Consider the following 20,865-nt stretch of genomic DNA (forward strand, 5'->3'; position numbering starts at 1 on the left):
ATGTCCCTAACCAGACCCTCACCCACACCCAATTGCATCCAGCCTCCTCCTCCAATATATTCACTACTACCAGCGGACAACTGTACAGTGTTGTCTCATTAATCACACTCCTATCACCATTATACTGTAACTTACCAAATCCTGTTTACTGAGACCTCTACTACCAATAATACCAGTACAAAAAACTTAAACTTTCAGCATCTTCATACAATATGAAATTAGTGCACAGGTGTACATTGCTAGTAGTGTGTTACCAGTAAAGTACAAAAAATACTGCCATACCATGACCACCACCACCATTATCACTGACTTATATTTCTATATATTTACCAAAAAATCCACTGTATTAAAGACCAATATCCCCACATACATTTACTTTTTAGAGTGATTATATATAGGACCATATAGAGGTAGATACCAGCTGTACAGAGGATCTGTATTCCATATAAGTAATTATCAACAGGACCATACATAGGTAGATACCAGCTGTACATGGGATCCGTATACCATATAAGTGAATATATACAGGACCATATAGAGGTAGATTCTGGCTGTACACAGGATCTGTATACCATATAAGTGATTATCATTACCTCCAGGTGATGTCTTTTCTGATCAGCGGCGTCCTCTTTCCTTTTCTTTTCTGTCCACAGTAGACTGCCATGACAACTTATTCCAACCAAAGCTAATTTCTTCAGCATCTGCAGGATAAACATATTAGACTCTGCATTTTTACAGTGCCCTACCCTCATTTACACAATCTCCCCATCTATAGGCCCCCAAACTGTAATAATTCCCTTCTTGGTGTCCTGCATAGTAAAAGGGCAGGTAGGTAGGTAGCCAGGTAAATAGGTAACTAGGTAGGTAGATCAGGAAGCCAGATATGTAGGTAGGTGACTAGCAAGGTAGGTAGGTAGGTTCCTAGCTAGGTAGTTAGGCAGCCATGTATGAAGGCCAGGTATGTACATAGTTAGGTAGCCAGGTATGTAGGCAGGTAGTTAGGCATCCAGGTATAAAGTTAGGTAGCCAGGTAGTTAGTCAAGTAGGTAGCCAGTGGGTGTAGGCAGCTGAGTTTTCCCCCATAGTGGGTGTAGGCAGCAGAGTTTTCCCACAGTAGGTGTAGGCAGCAGAGTTCTACAACAGTAGGTGTAGGCAGCAGACTGCCCCCACAGTAGGTGTAGGCAGAAGAGTCCCCCACAGTAAGTGTAGGCAGCAGGGTCCCCCCACAGTAGGTGTAGGAGACAGGATCCCCCCACAGTAGGTGTAGGCAGCAGGATGCCCCCACAGAAGGTGTAGGCAGCAGGATCCCCCACAGTAGGTGTAGGCTGCAGAGTTTTTTCCCCCTCCCTTCTAGTAGCCATATGCAGCATAGTCCCCCCCCCCCAAGTAGGTGTAGGCAGCAGAGTTTTTCACCTTCCTCAGGTTGTAAAAAAAAATTTTTTTAAACATTATGCTCACCTGATGTCCCACCCAGTGATCTTCTCCTCCGAAGCGCAGCAGGGGCCCGTGTCTTCCTTCCTCCACAGTGAAGACATCGATGAGTGGCATGATCGGTGCCCGCGCTGCGAGCTACGTGGGGGCAGGGTCAGGTCTCCTCTCTGTGTAGGCTGCAGATGCAGCTTACACAGAGAGGAGGCTTTCTACTGTATGTGCGTGAGCCGCGTATACAGGAGAAAGCGGTGCTTTCTGCCTGGTGATCCGGGACGAGTGTCCTGGACCCCCAGTAGCTGTGGCAGCAGCAGAAGGCATAAAGCAGCGGTAGAATACATTTTTTTAATAATGCCACCACTGCTTTAAGACAGTGGCAGCCCGAGACCCCAGGCTATTGGCCTCACACTTGGGGCTATAGCCCTGTTAGCCCCCCCCCCCCCCCCAACGACGCCTCTGGGGACAACCCATTTTAAGGATCCAAATATTATTCTTATAAGATAACAATAGAGGACCACTTAAGAACACTTAGGTGACATGTCATTTCTTAACTTGTTCAGAATAAGTTTTTTTTTTTTTTTAAAGAATACATGGCAGGGAGACCATGTGCAAGTCTTTAGCCTATGTATAGTCCTGTTTTTTTTCTTCAACAAAGATGATTGGACCCCAAATAAATTGTATTTCCATAAATTCCTATTGGACTTGAATTCTGTAAAAGTCAGTGTAATGAGTAGATCTGGTTCTGGCAGAAGAGTTAATTTCTTTCTGGCTGATGTATGCTGATTTGCTGTGACGACACCCGGAGGCTTGGATGACGGGCCAATTACATATGGTCTCAGCGTCAACGTCCTTCTGGATAAATATACTCAGCCAGTCTGTTACTCCTTGCCTGTGTTCGAGTTATTTCTGCACTAGCTCCCCAATTGCTCCTTCCTTGATGTATCCTGTGTATTCTGTCGCTTGGCTCAGTGACCCAACTATTCTTCTCTTTTCTGTATTTGTACTGTGAGCTCTCTTAGTTTTGGATTTGGCTCATCTTAGTACTTTTTTTTACCGTTTGTCTGTCTATTCCCTGTGTTTTGGATCTAGTTTTAGGCCTGTTCACCCATTGTGCCCTGTCCTGACTTCTGTACAGTTTTTGATTATTGTATTGCACTGTAGTAGAGTAAGGTCTGGGACCATGCTAGGGGCAATACTATTAAGGAGGTGGGCACCCCAAAAGGAAGGTACAGTGGTCAGGGTAAGCTTAGGGCTGCACACTTCCCTGCCCAATGTGACAGCTAGGCTGAGGAGCCATTGGATAAAGCTTCTTCATATGGACACATGGCTACTATGAGTGAAACAATTTGGCACAAACATAATTTTTCAGAATCCTTCAAAATGTTTAGATTTCAGGGAATCAGAAAATTTCTGGATTTGTCCTTCAGGAATCGCTGAAAATGATTAGGGATCAGCAGAATGGCTAGGGACAAATCCTTCTCACCTTTACTATACTTTAGGATTAGGCTATGTTCACATGGCAGAATTCCTGCACAGAATTCTGCATGAAAATTCTGCATGAATTTATAGCCAATTCACTTAAAGGGTACCTCTCATCAAATAAACTTTTGATATATTTTAGATTAATGAATGTTGAATAACTTTCCAATAGCATGTTAATGAAAAATATGCTTCTTTCTATTGTATTTTTCCCGATCAGTCCTGTCAGCAAGCATTTCTGACTCATGCTGGAGTCCTAAACACTCAGAGCTGCCAGCCTGCTTTGTTCACAGCCAAACAGGCTGTGAACAAAGCAGGCTGGCAGCTCTGAGTGTTCTCCTTTGTGAACAAAGCAGACTGGCAGCTCGTAGTGTTTAGGACTCCAGCATGAGTCTGAAATGCTTGCTGCCAGGACTGGTAAGGAGACCCCTAGTGGTCATTTCTTCAAAGTGGAAAATTAAATAGAAAGAAGCATATTTTTTAATAACATGCAATTGTAAAGTTATTCTGCATACATTAATCTATAATATATCAAACGTTTTTTTTGATGAGAGGTACCCTTTAAATGAAATTCCTGCAGCTGAAATTCTACAGCAGAAATTCTGCTGTGTGAATGGGAAAATGGAATCCCAATGAAGGGAACTGGCTATACATTCATGCAAAATGTTCATGCAGAATTCCATACAGAAATTCTTGCATGAAAACCCAACTTTAGGCAATTCTGGTGTTTTGGTATTTTTAAAGCTGCTCACCATACAGGATCATAAGCATTTGCCCATATTTTTTTTTCGTCGGCTGATCACCTATTACACAAGATGGGGTTGGATTAAGCATGCATAGAATGGCAGCTAGAGGAAAAGGACAGCTTGATTTGAGGAGCAGGGTAGGGTTGTTGGTGAGTATTTGTATGGCTAATAAGGACCTGGAGGGAGGTCTTTGTGGTAGAGGGTGTGATGAGGGCAGATGGAATTACCCTAGGGGCAGATGGCATTAACCTCTTGTGTTCGTGACGCCAGGGCATGGTTTATCCTCTACACCACCCAAAGGTATACCGCTGGATCCTGGGTTAGGCACGGGGGGCAATAATGACTCCGATGTCAAATTACAGAACAACGGTAGCTTTACTGAATTAGACAGGTGGAATAGTCTATACAGCTTAGCCAGGGCCACAGAGGTGACCAGTGACTTCAGTGACCTTAGGACTTGCTGGGACTTGCAGTGGACTGGGACAATTTTGATGCAGGCCACGCTAACTCAAGACAGGTTGACTTTGATTGACTTGACTGAGACTGACTATACCCCGTTTGTTGCTTACCAGGTTCTGACTGGGACCTGGGGGTTGTGGACTTGTAGACTTGTGGCTGCGTGGTTGACTTGAGGCCTCCTCTGGACTCCAGACACACTCTTAGGACTTGACTGCACTGGACCTCAGCAAAAACTTAACTGGAACTCAAGAGAGAGAACTAGCTCCTCCCAGGGCTTATATGAGACTAGGAGGGGTCCCATAGGTCACCCTTAGGTCACATGGTCACTGATACCTCACTGGGTTACAATCACATGACACTGGTTAATCACATGTCAACGGTTCTTAAAGACATAACACTTTTATATACAATACACAGCATAAAGATACAAGGGGAACAGGTGCAGAGGGCCCAGGAGACACTGCAGGGAGGCTGCCTGACAGGACAGCTAGGGTACAGGGGTACAAATCCTGTACCGGGCCACCACATATTTGTTTAGATTTTTCTCATGAGAGGATCCTCCCTTCTCCGTGCACGCCCCTGAGGATTTCACTCTTTAATGTAGGAGATTATTGACACAGGGTTTGTATAAGTGTAGGAATGCTATCTTGACTTTTCTTCACCCAAAAGCCCTGTATATAAATATCCCAGGGCACTACGCCTTATTTTGGTGACCCCCCTCCCAACATCAGAGACATGTCCCTAAAGTGTAAAGTTGTAAAGACCAAAGTTGTAAAGGTGCGTCAACTTTCGACTACACTTTGATCCTCGCTATTTTTAAGATCAGTAAATGAAAACATTTTTATCTATTTAAATAATCCATTTTACCTGCACCGATACATTGTAATAAACTATCAATAAATGAGATTTGTGCTGTTGACTAACCTTTTGTATGCCACTGAGTAATACTGAATTGGGGCGCTGCCCTGACCGGCACCTTGCTTCCATGAAATGGCTACCTCCGCGTCTGACACCACCACCACCTGCGGCTGCAATGGGGGATCAGGCGCCATGCACATATCTGTAGAAAATACAATAAATACATTCAGCTTTGTCTTCTTCAGGTACAATAGACAAAATTGTTGTTGTCATTTATGAAGCTGGAGTGAATAACTACCCATTAACCCCGCGCAGTGACTCTCTCGGGGGAGATCAAGGGTTCAATTTGTAAGTGATTACAGCATCGATTCATTACATTCATCACAGCTCATTTGTGAAGTACAAGAGTAAAAAATCAATTCCTAAGCAGGCCAGGTAACAAGTGTGTATACCGCCGAACGTCTATGTGTCAATGCCAAATGTAATAGTCTGCAGAATAGTGACTACCATTGCCATGTAACCATCAACCTTAGAGAGGTACTTGTACATCCAACATGACATTTTTTTGCATACAGGAGCAGTATTATAATAGTTATATTCTTGTACATAGGAGCAGTATTATAGTAGTTATATTCTTGTACATAGGAGCAGTATTATAGTAGTTATATTCTTGTACATAGGAGCAGTATTATAGTAGTTATATTCTTGTACATAGGAGCAGTATTATAGTAGTTATATTCTTGTATATAGGAGCAGTATTATAGTAGTTATAGTCTTGTATATAGGAGCTAGTATTATAGTAGTTATATTCTTGTATATAGGAAGCAGTATTATAGTAGTTATATTCTTGTATATAGGAGCAGTATTCTAGTAGTTATATTCTTGTATATAGGAGCAGTGTTATAGTAGTTATATTCTTGTGTATAGGAGCAGTATTATAGTAGTTATATTCTTGTATATAGGAGCAGTATTATAGTAGTTATATTCTTGTACATAGGAGGCAGTATTATAGTAGTTATATTCTTGTACATAGGGGACAGCAGTGTAGTAGTTATATTCTTGTACATAGGAGCAGTATTATAGTAGTTATATTCTTGTATATAGGTGCAATATTATAGTAGTTATATTCTTGTATATAGGAGGCAGTATTATAGTAGTTATATTCTTGTACATAGGAACAGTATTATAGTAGTTATATTCTTGTACATAGGGGGGCAGTATTATATTAGTTATTCTCTTGTACATAGGAGACAGCAGTGTAGTAGTTATATTCTTGTACATAGAGGATAGTATCATATTAGTTATAATGATCTTACACAAGGGACCAGTATTATAGTTGTTATAATCTTGTACAGAGCAGGAAGTATTATAGTAGCTATGAGTTCAGCTCACCTCGTGTCCTGCCGTGACCCAGGTCACAGACTGCAGAATTATAGTAGTTATAATCTAACACATAGGTGGCAGTATTATTGTTGTTATCATCTTGTACTTAGGAGGCAATATTAAAGGGGTATTCCAGGAAAAAACTTTGATATATATATTTATCAGAATTGCCAACAATTTTTACATTTTCACTCATTCATTAAAGGAGTTATCCAGGAAAAAAAATATATATATATATCAACTGGCTCCAGAAAGTGAAACAGATTTGTAAATTACTTCTATTAAAAAATCTTAATCCTTTCAGTACTTATGAGCTTCTGAAGTTAAGGTTGTTCTTTTCTGTCTAAGTGCTCTCTGATGACACCTCTCTCGGGAACCGCCCAGTTTAGAAGAGGTTTGCTATGGGGATTTGTTTCTAAACTGGGCGGTTCCTGAGACACGTGTCATCAGAGAGCTCTTAGACAGATAAGAACAACTTCAACTTCAGAAGCTCATAAGTACTGAAAGGATTAAGATTTTTTTAATAGAAGTAATTTACAAATCGGTTTCCCTTTCTGGAACCAGTTGATATATATATATAAAAAAAATTTTTCCTGGATAACCCCTTTAATGAATGAGTGAAAATTTAAAAATTGTTGGCAATTCTGATAAATAGATTGACATTGAAGGGGTATTGCAGGATTTGTTTTGTTTAGCCAGCATTCCTTGTTGCCAGGGACAATTTGTCATATGATCCCCTGGGGGCATGGCTATGCTGCAGTGGGTGGTTGGAAAGCATTACTTCAGTAAATTCCTCTTACCCTGCTATCCTCCCACCCACTACAGCATAGCCACCCTCAGCCCCCAACAGTAAAATAAAAAGATTTGCACTACAGCACTTCTGGGTGTGGGTCCTGTTCATGAAAACAGGACAAAGCGGCACACGGAGGTCATAGAAGCGTATTACACAGAATTATACCTTGGCATCATGGGCTCAAATGCTGAAAAAAAAAAAAAAAACTGCCCCTTTAAGACAATTATACAATTTCCTGACCAGTGGAATTGCCCTGACATGCTCCTCTGTACACATTGGATGTGCTGTCAGCAGTCTAATGTACTGTATATGGAATCTGTGCAGTCTGATCACGTTTATCAACCATCAGAGAATAGCAGATGGTACGGTATAGTTACCTCAATGATGGTCCTTACCTGGATATAAGGTCGATATATCTCTTGGCATACTGGCTCGTCCTTTACCTGCCCAGTTATAGGCCCCAACACTAACCCGATGCAGTGTTCCTGGCTGTAAATTATTGAGCACCAGTTTCTAATAGGGAAAACAAAATTATTATTTTGACTTGATGTAAATAACTTATCAAGAACATGATAACTACTGTATAAAAGTATGTGCTGTTCTTTTCCATCCTGTTGCTACCTTTTCCAAAAGTGACAGAAGTGGAAATGTACTCTATTTAGCTATTCTGAATTGTATCCAGTCTAGACAATGCTCTGGGAGCTAAAGAGCTTGGACTCCAGACTGATACATTGTACATAGCTAGTCCTGCTCTCAGCTGAGAAGCGGAGACAATTGTATCCAGTCTAGACAATGCTCTGTGAGCTAAACATCCTGGACTCCAGACTGATACATTGTACATAGCTAGTCCTGCTCTCAGCTGAGAAGTGGAGACAATTGTATCCAGTCTAGACAATGCTCTGTGAGCTAAACAGCCTGGACTCCAGACTGATACTTTGTACATAGCTAGTCCTGCTCTCAGCTGAGAAGTGGAGACAATTGTATCCAGTCTAGACAATGCTCTGTGAGCTAAACAGCCTGGACTCCAGACTGATACATTGTACATAGCTAGTCCTGCTCTCAGCTGAGAAGTGGAGACAATTGTATCCAGTCTAGACAATGCTCTGTGAGTTAAACATCCTGGACTCCAGACTGATACATTATACATAGCTAGTCCTGCTCTCAGCTGAGAAGTGAAGATAATTGTATCCAGTCTAGACAATGCTCTGTGAGCTAAACAGCCTGGACTCCAGACTGATACATTGTACATAGCTAGTCCTGCTCTCAGCTGAGAAGTGGAGACAACTGTATCCAGCCTAGACAATGCTCTGTGAGCTAAACATCCTGGACTCCAGACTGATACATTGTACATAGCTAGTCCTGCTCTCAGCTGAGAAGTGGAGACAATTGTATCCAGTCTAGACAATACTCTGTGAGCTAAACATCCTGGACCCCAGACTGATACATTGTACATAGCTAGTCCTGCTCTCAGCTGAGAAGTGGAGACAATTGTATCCAGTCTAGACAATGCTCTGTGAGCTAAACAGCCTGGACTCCAGACTGATACATTGTACAGGAAAAGAAAGAGGCGTCCAGCACTTGGCAACAGTAAAAACAATTGCTTTATTCTTCACAGTTTAGACACACAATGCTGCGGTAGAGACAACAGTGACGCGTTTCAGCGAACATGTCCACCTTAGTCATACTGTCTTTGCTATCAAAAGGACTTTCCTTTTCTCCCAGTACTCGATTTGACTTATTCAAGACTTTACTCGATGTGAACAAGCTTGTACGCAATATTACCATCAAAAAACATTTCTTATATATTGCCCATGACGATGGGGAGAAAATTTCAGACTGGGGGGAATATTTTGTACATGATGGTGATGCTTCTGATTTAAATACACGTAATTTGCATAATGGTTCAGCTATCATGTCTGATTCTCCAATATACGATGTAGGGTCTGTGGGATCTGGAGGTGCCCTGGGGTTCTCCTTTCGAGACCTCCGGGCGCTTTCGGAACTCCAACAATTACAAGAAAAAGACATAAATATGTGTGTACCATCCTTTAATATTACTAACCCTACCTTCTATCCAGTAATGTCTAGGACCCCCGTACTTGACTCGTTTCAAGAGGCAGTGGAACGCGAACTTGTATCGCTTTCCAAGACTAATATTAAACATAAACATAATTTGTCAGCCTCTGAACGAGCAGCGTTAAAAGCAATAGAAGAAGCTGATGATATAATCGTCCGCCAGGCGGATAAGGGGGGCGCAGTGGTGGTCCTGGACAGGGGTCTGTACTATAATCTCAATATAGTCATGTTGCCTGATTTGACTACACACAGGCCCCTGTCCGGTGACCCCACTGTCCCCTTCTCACGAAAACTGAGTGCCTTGGTTGATATGGGAGTGGAACATGGCCACCTTACTCAGAAACAAAAGGATTACATACTTATCCAACATCCTCAGGTGGCCATTTTCCACTCCCTCCCCAAGGTACATAAGAACACCTTTCCTCCGCCCAGGCCACCAATTGTCGCAGGAATTTCTTCCCTAAACGAAAGGCTATGTGCATGGGTGGATAACCTATTACAACCATTGATCGGCAAGATGCCAGGATACATTAAGGATACCACCCCTGTACTGGCCATGATGCAACATATTGTGTGGCAACCTGAGTAGATGTGGATCACGGCGGATGTTACATCCCTATATTCCGTAATACCCCATTCCAAGGCGTTACTTGCCTTGGAATGGTTTCTTGTTACATATTCCACATATACTCAAGAATTACAGTTGTACATCATTGAGGTAGTTCATTACCTTTTGACTCACAATTTCTTTATGTTTGACAGGAGATTTTTCTTAAAGGTGACGGGAGCTTCGATGGGGGCAAAATTCTCCCCCTCTCTCGCCAACATATATATGTGTTGGTGGGAGAGGGGGACACTTTTTGCTCCCCACAACTCCTACTTATCCTCACTCTATCCGATGGTACGGCCGCTACATAGACGATCTCATATTCATATGGGATTCGAGTGTAACGGCCGTGCCTGGATTCTCTGATTTCTTAACCCCTTAAGGACTCAGGGTTTTTCCGTTTTTGCACTTTCGTTTTTTCCTCCTTACCTTTTAAAAATCATAACCCTTTCAATTTTTTCACCTAAAAATCCATATTATTGCTTATTTTTTGCATCACCAATTCTACTTTGCAGTGACATCAGTCATTTTACCCAAAAATTTATGACAAAACGGAAAAAAAAATAATTGTGCGACAAAATCGAAGAAAAAACGCCATTTTGTAACTTTTGGGGCTTCCGTTTCTACGCAGTGCATATTTCGGTAACAATGACACCTTATGATTATTCTGTAGGTCCATATGATTAAAATGATCCCCTACTTATATAGGTTTGATTTTGTCGGACTTCTGGAAAAATCATAACTACATGCAGGAAAATTTATACGTTTAAAAATGTCATCTTCTGACCCCTATAACTTTTTTATTTTTCCATGTACAGGGCGGTATGAGGACTCATTTTTTGTGCTGTGATCTGAAGTTTTTATTGGTATGATTTTTGTTTTGATCAGACTTTTTGATCCCTTTTTATTCATTTTTTAATGGTATAAAAAGTGACCAAAATACGCTTTTTTGGACTTTGGAATTTTTTTGCGCGTACGCCATTGACCGTGCGGTTTAATTAATGGTATATTTTTTATAGTTCGGACATTTACGCACGCGGCGATACCACATATGTTTATTTTTATTTTTATTTACACTGTTTTATTTTTTTTATGGGAAAAGGGGGGTGATTCAAACTTTTATTATGGAAGGGGTTAAATGACCTTTATTAACACTTTTTTTAAACTTTTTTTTTTGCAGTGTTATAGGTCCCATAGGGACCTATAACACTGCACACACTGATCTCCTATGCTGATCACTGACGTGTATTAACATGCCTGTGATCAGTGTTATGGGCGCTTGACTGCTCCTGCCTGGATCTCAGGCACGGAGCAGTCATTCGCCGATCGGACACCGAGGAGGCAGGTAAGAGCCCTCCCGGTGTCCTGCAAGCTGTTCGGGACGCCGCGATTTCACCATGGTGGTCCCGAACAGCCCGACTGACTAGCCAGGATACTTTCACTTTCGCTTTCAAAGCTGACCGCCGCTTCTAAAGGGTTAATACCGCACATCGCCGCGATCGGCTATGTGTGGTATTAGCCGCGGGTCTCGGCCATTGATGAGCGCCGGGACTGATGCGGGGTCGCGCTGCGACCCCGCTTCATATCGCGGGAGCCGGCACAGAACGTAAATATACGTCCTGCGTCGTTAAAGGGTTAAATGATAACGATTTATGTTTGAAGTTTACTGTCACCTGTGAGAAAAACACTATGCCTTTTCTTGATCTAAAACTTGTTGGTGATACCATACATGGGAAGGTCACTACTATGACATATCGCAAGGTGACTGCAGTCGACTCTGTTCTTCATGCGTCCTCTTGTCATCCCCCTCCCCCCCACGTGACAAAAAATTTGCCCGTGGGGGAGATGATTAGAGCGCGACGCAACTGTTCTTTGGATTCTGATTTCAGACGTGAGGCATTTGATATTGCTTCACGCCTGCAGTCTACGGGCTATAGAGTGGAGCACATCACGAGAGGCCTTGAGATAGCCAGCAAGAAAGAGAGATGTGCTCTCCTAGATACTTCTAGACACAAAAGTGAGAATGGTGATAATGCACCGGCTAAAGAGAATCGTCCTATTATTTTCTCTACACAATATAGCGATGATTTTCTGAGCATTAAAAAGATCATCAATAAATATCTACCTATGATTAGTGGTGACCCGGCTTATTCAGAGATTTTTGAACATGGATTTAAAGGGGTATTCCGCCCCTAGACATCTTATCCCCTATCCAAAGGATAGGGGATAAGATGTCAGATCGCCGGGGTCTCGCTGCTGGGGACCCCGGGGATCGCTCCTGCAACACCCCGCTATCATTACTGCGCAGAGCGAGATCGCTCTGCACGTAATGACGGGCAATACAGGGGCCGGAGCATCGTTATGTCGCGGCTCCGCCCCTCGTGACGTCACGGCCCGCCCCTGTCAATACAAGTCTATGGGAAGGGGGCGTGGCAGTCGTCACACCCCTGCCATAGACTTGCATTAAGGGGACAGGCCGTGATGTTATGAGGGGCGGAGCCATGACGTCACGCTGCTCCGGCCCCTGTATCGCCCGTCATTACGCATAGAGCGAACTCGCTCTGCGCAGTAATGATGGCGGGGTGCCGCAGCGGCGATCCCTGGGGTCCCCAGCAGTGGGACCACAGCGATCTAACATCTTATCCCCTATCCTTTGCATAGGGGATAAGATGCCAGGGGCGGAGTATCCCTTTAAATGTGTCTCTAGACGTGCTGCTACAATTGCATCTAAAATTTCCCCTAACCTTTTTTCCACCCAAAGAATCAGTGGAACAAATTGGTTGTCTCAGAATGGACACCTTTAAGTGTGGACACGCCCGGTGTATCTGCTGCGGCATTATGCAAAATAGCAAGGAGTTTAAATCTACATCGAATGGGGAAATGTATAAGATGAAACACTTTGTGAATTGTAATACCCCCTATGTAATGTACCTCATAACGTGCCGCGAGTGTGAAGTACAGTATATAGGATGCACAACAAATACCCTTAAGACCTGTATACGTAAGCATCTCTCTAACATTCCTCACTTCAACTCGCGGCACGTGTCGACGGTAAGTAAGCACTGTGCAGACCGCCATGGTGGAAACGATGGGACCCTCGGCTTGCAGGGGATTGAAAAAGTACTTTCCCCTGTAAGAGGAGGTGACCATAGGAGAAAATTTTTTGGATCGTGAGGTCTATTGGATCATGCAGTTGGGGACTAGATATCGGTAGGGTCTGAACAGGAGGCAAGACGTCATCTTACATTATTGTAAAAATCTTTTCTCCTTATGGGGGTCTTGCCTCCTGTTCACACCCTCCCTTCCCCGATATATCATTTCATGTTATTCTGCTTCTAGATGCAAGGTCCTTGTTCGGATCTCAATTTTATTTTCTGTACTTTCGACATGTAGAAGTGACTCTATTTATTATGATATGATGACAAATAAAAATTGCAGTAGATATATATATCAGAGAAAAAAATCTCTACATGTGAAACAGTACATTTTTTGGCTCAGAATATAAGGAGCCAATGGTACATTAATAACGGCAGTAATTGAAGCAAAGAAATAGATATAACAGTCCAACATATAAATCTGTCTTCCCACTCGTCTCCTTTCTATACTACCTTTTAGCTACAAAAGGATAGTTTGGTTTACATATGTATTTATTATAATTGACAAATTATTATTATCTGTCCTTTTGCTGCTATAATTTTCCTCCATTTTTCTAATATAATATTTATATAGTATCTTTATGTCACATTATTATATGTTGTATAATTCATTATATTTGTATACAATTGATATATTTACTATACAATATTATTGGATATTGACTCATGTTTACATTGTATTTAATACTCCTTTATACATTTATATATGTTTTCTGAGATTTTGTTTGAATGTGAACTTGGTCTTAGCTGAGTTCTCCTTTTTTCTGTGCTCACACAGGTAACACCCACCGGCTGAACTTGATTCACCTGGAGCGGGCACATAAAGATGGAGTCAGCCACTTGTTTCTTTGTATGACTAAGGTGGACATGTTCCGCTGAAACGCGTCACTGTTGTCCCTACCGCAGCATTGTGTGTCTAAACTGTGAAGAATAAAGCAATCGTTTTTACTGTTGCCAAGTGCTGGACGCCTCCTTCTTTTCCTATTGACAAGTATGTGTTGGTCCACACGTGTCCGAGACACGGCGGTGTTGGTGGTGAGCTGGACATACCTGCTTCTTCTATTTGAATTGTACATAGCTAGTCCTGCTCTCAGCTGAGAAGTGGAGACAATTGTATCTAATCTAGACAATGCTCTGTGAGCTAAACAGCCTGGACTCCAGACTGATACATTGTACATAGCTAGTCCTGCTCTCAGCTGAGAAGTGGAGACAATTGTATCTAATCTAGACAATGCTCTGTGAGCTAAACAGCCTGGACTCCAGACTGATACATTGTACATAGCTAGTCCTGCTCTCAGCTGAGAAGTGGAGACAATTGTATCTAATCTAGACAATGCTCTGTGAGCTAAACAGCCTGGACTCCAGACTGGTACATTGTACATAACTAGTCCTGCTCTCAACTGAGAAGTGGAGACAATTGTATCCAGTCTAGACAATGCTCTGTGAGCTAAACATCCTGGACTCCAGACTGATACATTGTACATAGCTAGTCCTGCTCTCAGCTGAGAAGTGGGGACAATTGTATCCAGTCTAGACAATGCTCTGTGAGCTAAACATCCTGGACCCCAGACTGATACATTGTACATAGCTAGTCCTGCTCTCAGCTGAGAAGTGGAGACAATTGTATCCAGTCTAGACAATGCTCTGTGAGCTAAACATCCTGGACTCCAGACTGATACATTGTACATAGCTAGTCCTGCTCTCAGCTGAGAAGTGGAGACAATTGTATCCAGTCTAGACAATGCTCTGTGAGCTAAACATCCTGGACTCCAGACTGATACATTGTACATAGCTAGTCCTGCTCTCAGCTGAGAAGTGGAGACAATTGTATCCAGTCTAGACAATGCTCTGTGAGCTAAACATCCTGGACTCCAGACTGATACATTGTACATAGCTAGTCCTGCTCTCAGCTGAGAAGTGGAGGCAATTGTATCCAGTCTAGACAATGCTCTGTGAGCTAAACAGCCTGGACTCCAGACTGATACATTGTACATAGCTAGTCCTGCTCTCAGCTGAGAAGTGGACACAATTGTATCCAGTCTAGACAATGCTCTGTGAGCTAAACATCCTGGACTCCAGACTGATACATTGTACATAGCTAGTCCTGCTCTCAGCTGAGAAGTGGAGACAATTGTATCCAGTCTAGACAATGCTCTGTGAGCTAAACATCCTGGACACCAGACTGATACATTGTACATAGCTAGTCCTGCTCTCAGCTGAGAAGTGGAGACAGTTGTATCCAGTCTACACAATACTCTGCAAGGTAAACTGTTTAGCTCAAAGAGCATTGTCTAGACTGGATACAATTGTCTCCTCTTCTCAGCTGAGAGCAGGACTACAGTGAGGCAAAAAAGTCTTTAGTCAGCCACCAATTGTGCAAGTTCTCCCACTTAACCCCTTAAGGACTTAGGGTTTTTCCATTTTTGCACTTTCGTTTTTTCCTCCTTACCTTTTAAAAATCATAACCCTTTAAATTTTCCACCTAAAAATCCCTATTATGGCTTATTTTTTGCGTCACCAATTCTACTTTGCAGTGACATTAGTCATTTTACCCAGAAATTCACGGCAAAACAAAACAAAAAATCCTTGTGCAACAAAATCGAAGAAAAAACGCCATTTTGTAACTTTTGGGGGCTTCCATTTCTACGCAGTGCATATTTCGGTAAAAATGACACCTTATCATTATTCTGTAGGTCCATACGATTAAAATGATACCCTACTTATATAGGTTTGATCTTGTCGCACTTCTGGAAAAAATCATAACTACATGCAGGAAAATGTCATCTTCTGACCCCTATAACTTTTTTATTTTTCCACGTACAGGGCGGTATGAGGACTCATTTTTTGAGCCTTGATCTGAAGTTTTTATCTTTACCATTTTAGTTTTGATCAGACTTTTTGATAATTTTTTATTCATTTTTTAACCCCTTCCCGACCTATGACATACCTGTACGTCATGGGTGGCAAGGTGTTCCCGACCCATGACATACAGGTACGTCATGGACATTACTGCCGCTACTCGCGGCATCCCGCAGCGCCCGGAAAGATGGTGGCTATCACTGATAGCCAGCCATCTTACCGTGCGACCACGGGGGGTTTCGTCCCCCACCCCCCCCCAGCGATCGCTGCTATCAGCTGGTCAAATCTGACTAGCTGATAGCAGCGTTTCGCTATGAAAATACTTAGCAGCGCGGTGTGTAAGTCCCGATCACGGGGATCGGGACACACACCGCTCTGCTAAGTGTCCCTGTCCCGTCCCGCGGCGTCACTTACCCGTCGGAGCGGTGTCCCGAGCGGTCCCGGCGGTCCCGGCGTCCTCCATGGGGTCCCGGCTGCGCTGCGTCCTGGAGGTGAGTTTCCGGCAGCAGTGCGGCATCTTCATTGGCAGCAGTGAGATCGCCGTAAAGCGATCTCACTGCTGCCTCTGAGAGTTTCAAAACTGCAACTCCCAGCATGCCCAGACAGCCTTTGGCTTTCTGGGCATGCTGGGAGTTGTAGTTTTGCAACATCTGGAGGTCCACAGTTTGGAGACCACTGTATAATGGTCTCCAATCTGTGCTCTTCCAGATGTTGCAAAACTACAAATCTCAGCATGCTCAGTCTGTCCAGGCATGCTGGGAGTTGTAGTTCTCTAACATCTGGAAGAGCACAGATTGGAGACCATTATACAGTGGTCTCCAAACTGTGGACCTCCAGATGTTGCAAAACTACAACTCCTAGCATGCCCAGACTGCCCAGGCATGCTGGAAGTTGTAGTTCAGCAACATCTGATCCTTCAGATATTGCCAAACTACAACTTCCAGCATGCCTTGGCAGTCTGGGCATGCTGGGAGTTGTAGTTTTGCAACATCTGGAGGCACACTAGTTGGGAAACATGGAGGGGCAAGCTGTGCATAACTAGCTTGCCCCCTGACTGGTGAGCAGTTAAGGGGTTAAGAAATGTACAGGCAAGGTTTTTTAGCCCCCTCCCCCGCCTGTAAAACTTCCCAGTGGCTACAGTGGTATGTCCCATGGGTAGGGGGGAAGGAGTGCACCAATCAGGGGTGTAATAGTTTCCCGGGCTTTCAGAGGCCCTCCCCTGGGTATTTATAGCTGTGGTGCCTCCCTTCCCCCCTCAATCTGCCCAGGACCCGGAGTTTTGACTGCTGGCTGGTATGTGGCTTCCCCTTATTTATGGCCCGGATGGAGCAGGAGGGTGAGGGCTGGCATGCTCGCTTGTGGCTGAGTTGTCCTCCCCTCCTGTTGCACCCTGGCTGTTGCACCCTGGCGTTGGGTTTGGGAGGCTGGCGGACCTCTCACAGTCCCGCTCTCCTTCCCCCTGTCCTGCCCGTTCCTTTAATCCCCTTCCCTGTCCCGTTCCTTTCATCTCCTGCCCGTTCCGTTAATCTCCTGCCCGTTCCGTTAATCTCCTGCCCGTTCCGTTAATCTCCTGCCCCTTCCTTTCATCCTTTTCTCTGCCCGTTCCTTCAGTCCTCTTACCTGGCCCTGAGCCCCCTTCCCATGCGTGCTCCTTTTGAGCGCGCTTTGCCTTTTTCCCCCATTACTGTCCCCTCCGCTGCAGTGGCGGCCCCCTGGGTGGCTGCTGCTGGTTTTTTTTTTTTTTTTTTTTTTTTTTTTTTTTTTTTTTTGCGGGCTTGCGCAAATGGACGTTTATTAACGTCCATTTGCGTGTCCCTAGCTATTATGCGCGATCACAAGTTGAGCGCGCATCATAGCCGCGGGGTCCCGGTTGCTATTAGCAACCAGGACCCATGCTAATGCCGGACATCGCCGATCGGGCAGATGTCCGGCATTACCTTTTTGGATGCGGCGATCAAAGTTGATCGCCGCATCTGAATGTGTGTATGGGAGTCCCGGCTGCTCAGTCGGGCTGATCGGGACCATCGCGATTAATCGCGATGTCCCGATCAGCTGGAACGCAGCAGGAGGGTCACTTACCTGCCTCCTGCGCGTCCGCTCGTGGATTGATTGCTCCAAGCCTGAAATTCAGGCTTGAGCAATCAATCACCGATGACCCAGATCATTGCCATGTTAACACATGGCAAGTGATCTGTGTTAGGTACTGTGTGTGCAGTGTTGTGGCTCCCTATGGGAGCTATAGCATTACACACACACACACAAAAAAAAAAAAAAAAAAAAAAAAAAAAAAATTATGAAGATCAATTTAACCCTTGCCATTGAACGTTGGATCACTACTCCCCCCCCCCCCCGTACATAAAAAATAAATAAAAAATAAATAAATAAATAATAAAAAAATAAATAAATAAATAATAAATTACTAAATGACTGAATAAATAAAATAAAATGATTAAATAAAATATAAATATCTGTATTACATCAAGCATATACACCTATACGGTATCGCTGCTTGCGTACATGTCCGTACTATTTAAATATATCTTCGATTGCAGTACTCCTTCAATGGCGTACGCGCCAAAAAAATAAATAAATAAATAAATAAATAAATAAAAATTCATGAATAAATAAATGAATTAAAAAAAAAAAAATAAAAAATGTATAAATAAATAAATACATAAATAAAAAATTATAAATAATAAATTACAATGATATGAAAAAGTACAAACTATATAGATTTCAATGCACATACGCATGTGGTATCAAAGGCCACGTGCGTCAATGTCCGAACTATCAAGTTATACATCCTCATTTGATTGCATGGTTTGCGGTGTAAGCGCAAATTAATAATTACATATATATATTCTACAGTTCCATATAGCGTATTTTGGTCGCTTTTTATACGTAAAAAAAAAAAAAAAAAAAAGAATAAATAATCACAACTCTAATTGACACGACAATGGTACCGCTGTAAACTTCAGATCACGGCGCATGGTTCTTGCAGCCACTGCACCCCAAACCCTCCATCACCTCTCCTCTGCTGCTGGTTTCCCGGCGCCATTCCGGGCGGCGGCAGAGTACCCGCAACCAGGTGGTCTCCAGCGTGCCTTGTCCCGCGCCTGCGGTGGTGAAGTGGTTCCTCCATCTTTTGTGCCTTCTCCATCTTCTGGACTTAGTGAGCGTTCTGTTGCGGGGGGCAGTGGTGGCTCTATTTTCGTGCCTGCTCTTGGGGTTTTGGCAGGCCAGTTGTCTTCAGCTGGCTAGGCTGGGTTGGTGCCCTCTCCTTCCCTGGTTAGTGTGCTTATGGCTGTTCAGGGTAGTATCCGCCTTTTGTTCCTGTGTGTTTGGTGGGTTTGGGTCTCGGATATAGGTGTATGTCTATGTTGGTCTCTGGTTGTGAGTTGGGTACGTCTCTTCTTGACGGGGTGCTTTGGTGTGGCTGGATGACCGGGTTTTGTGGGCTTAGCTCCTGAGGCTTGTTCCTTATCCTGAATCGGTGGCACCCAGTTACGGTTTTGTTTCTTTTGGTTTTCTCCCCCCTTGGTTTGGTGTTTCTCTCCGTCACTAGTTGTAGTCCCTCTCCGCTGCTCTGTTTCTCCTAGTGTATTGTCTGATGTTTTCTCCTGTTTTGCTCCCGATCTCTGGTAGGCATGGGACTCCTGTATGTCGTGCTGGGTGCTTTAGCTGATGTGGCGGTGGGTAGGTTTTGCTTGGGTTTCAGTTTGTCTTTCCTTGTGGGTTCTTCTGTTTGTGGTGGTTTTTCCAGAGGGGGATTCTCCTGTGCTCTACGCTTGTTGGGGTGTGGTTTGTTGTAGTCTTCCGCATGCCGTGTGGCGTTGGTCTGCAGTTTTCCTGTGTACGGGGAGTGTTTGCATGTTCTCTGTTTTGGTTTCCTCGGGGCTCGCTAGGTGCCCCTGTTCCGGTCCTTGCTGGTTTACTGTATGTTCCGCATGGATTATGGTTCTGGGCGGAGTTTTTTCCTGCAGGTTGTCTCTGGCCACCGAGGGTGTCTGGTATTTGTGCCCCCGCATATGTGCCCCTGGTACGCTATGGGCTGACATTTCGGTTGGTTGGGGTTTTTTCAGGAGTTGGGCAGTGGACTGGCCTGCTTTCAGTTCCCCATTGCAGCGCACGGGGAGCTCGCTCTGTTCTCTGTTGTGGCTGGTTGGGTCGGTTGTTGGTGTGGTGTTTGGTTTTCCAGTGGTGCTGCGGTGGGTTTCTGCCATGCTTGGGGTTTTGTTTGAGCTTTTCCCTTGGTGTTAGTTGTGGGACTTTGGGTGCTTGCTTCGGCAGCTCATGTTTTAGACTTGTAACGTTACTGTGTGGGTGGGCATGGCCCCTGTGCTTGGTTGCGCGCTACTTTTGTGATGCTTTTCTTCTTTTCTGGTGTGTGATTTGAGTGATCAGGGGGCGTGTTTTCTTCCTGTGCTCTGCCTGTTGCATCTAGTGCTTCGCTGTTTGGAGTTACGATTTCTTTCAGGGCTACGCTCCCTGGGGTCGGTATTGGGTGTTGACGTTTTGTCCCGTTTTCTCTGGCTGTAGTTCCGGAGGTTTGCTTGTGCGGCCGGCCCGTGGGTCCTTGGGGAGAGTGGTGTAATTCTTGGTCCGCTTTGGTGGCTCCTGCGGTTTGGTCGCACTCACGGTACGGCGCTTGCGAGTGGTTAGTGTTGGTGTGGAGGCAGGGATGTCTACAGTCGAGGAGGGTCCCGGAGGTTCCAGAGGGTCTGTGGACGGCGGATAAAAACTTAAAAAAAATTAAAAAATTAAAAATTTTGGTTTCCATACCTGGAATGCCCCTTGATGTAACCTTATAAGGCTCTGATGTTTGATTTACTGTTTCGTTTTAATAGGATGTGATAACGGAAGTTATCTGCTGTGTCACCTCTCCTAGGAGTTTCGAGATTTGGGCAGTGTTCTCAGTGTATCCAAATAACATTCTGAGTATGTGATGCTGGGATCTTCACCTGTTAATGTGAATCACCTATTAAAAAAAAAATAAAATAAAAAAATAAAATAAAAAAAAAT

General features: G+C 43.8%; 1 protein-coding gene and 1 long non-coding RNA gene across 4 annotated transcripts in view; one reads left to right on the forward strand and one right to left on the reverse strand.

Moving 5' to 3' along the window:
* The window catches only part of EGFLAM (EGF like, fibronectin type III and laminin G domains), a 167,153-nt gene that overhangs the window by 72,854 nt on the left and 73,434 nt on the right, over positions 1–20,865 (reverse strand). For all 3 annotated transcript variants that reach the window (XM_056546224.1, XM_056546215.1, XM_056546231.1), the window contains 2 exons: positions 7,542–7,659; positions 5,037–5,172 (listed from right to left, as the gene is read on the reverse strand). In XM_056546224.1, coding sequence (XP_056402199.1) covers positions 5,037–5,172; positions 7,542–7,659 — 254 coding nt within the window. The remainder of the gene's footprint in view (positions 1–5,036; positions 5,173–7,541; positions 7,660–20,865) is intronic.
* LOC130295456 (uncharacterized) overlaps positions 1–20,865 on the forward strand; it is a 76,240-nt gene that overhangs the window by 29,587 nt on the left and 25,788 nt on the right. The window lies entirely within an intron of this gene.

Source organism: Hyla sarda, chromosome 1 (assembly GCF_029499605.1).
Source record: "Hyla sarda isolate aHylSar1 chromosome 1, aHylSar1.hap1, whole genome shotgun sequence".
Taxonomy (NCBI): Eukaryota; Metazoa; Chordata; class Amphibia; order Anura; family Hylidae; genus Hyla; species Hyla sarda.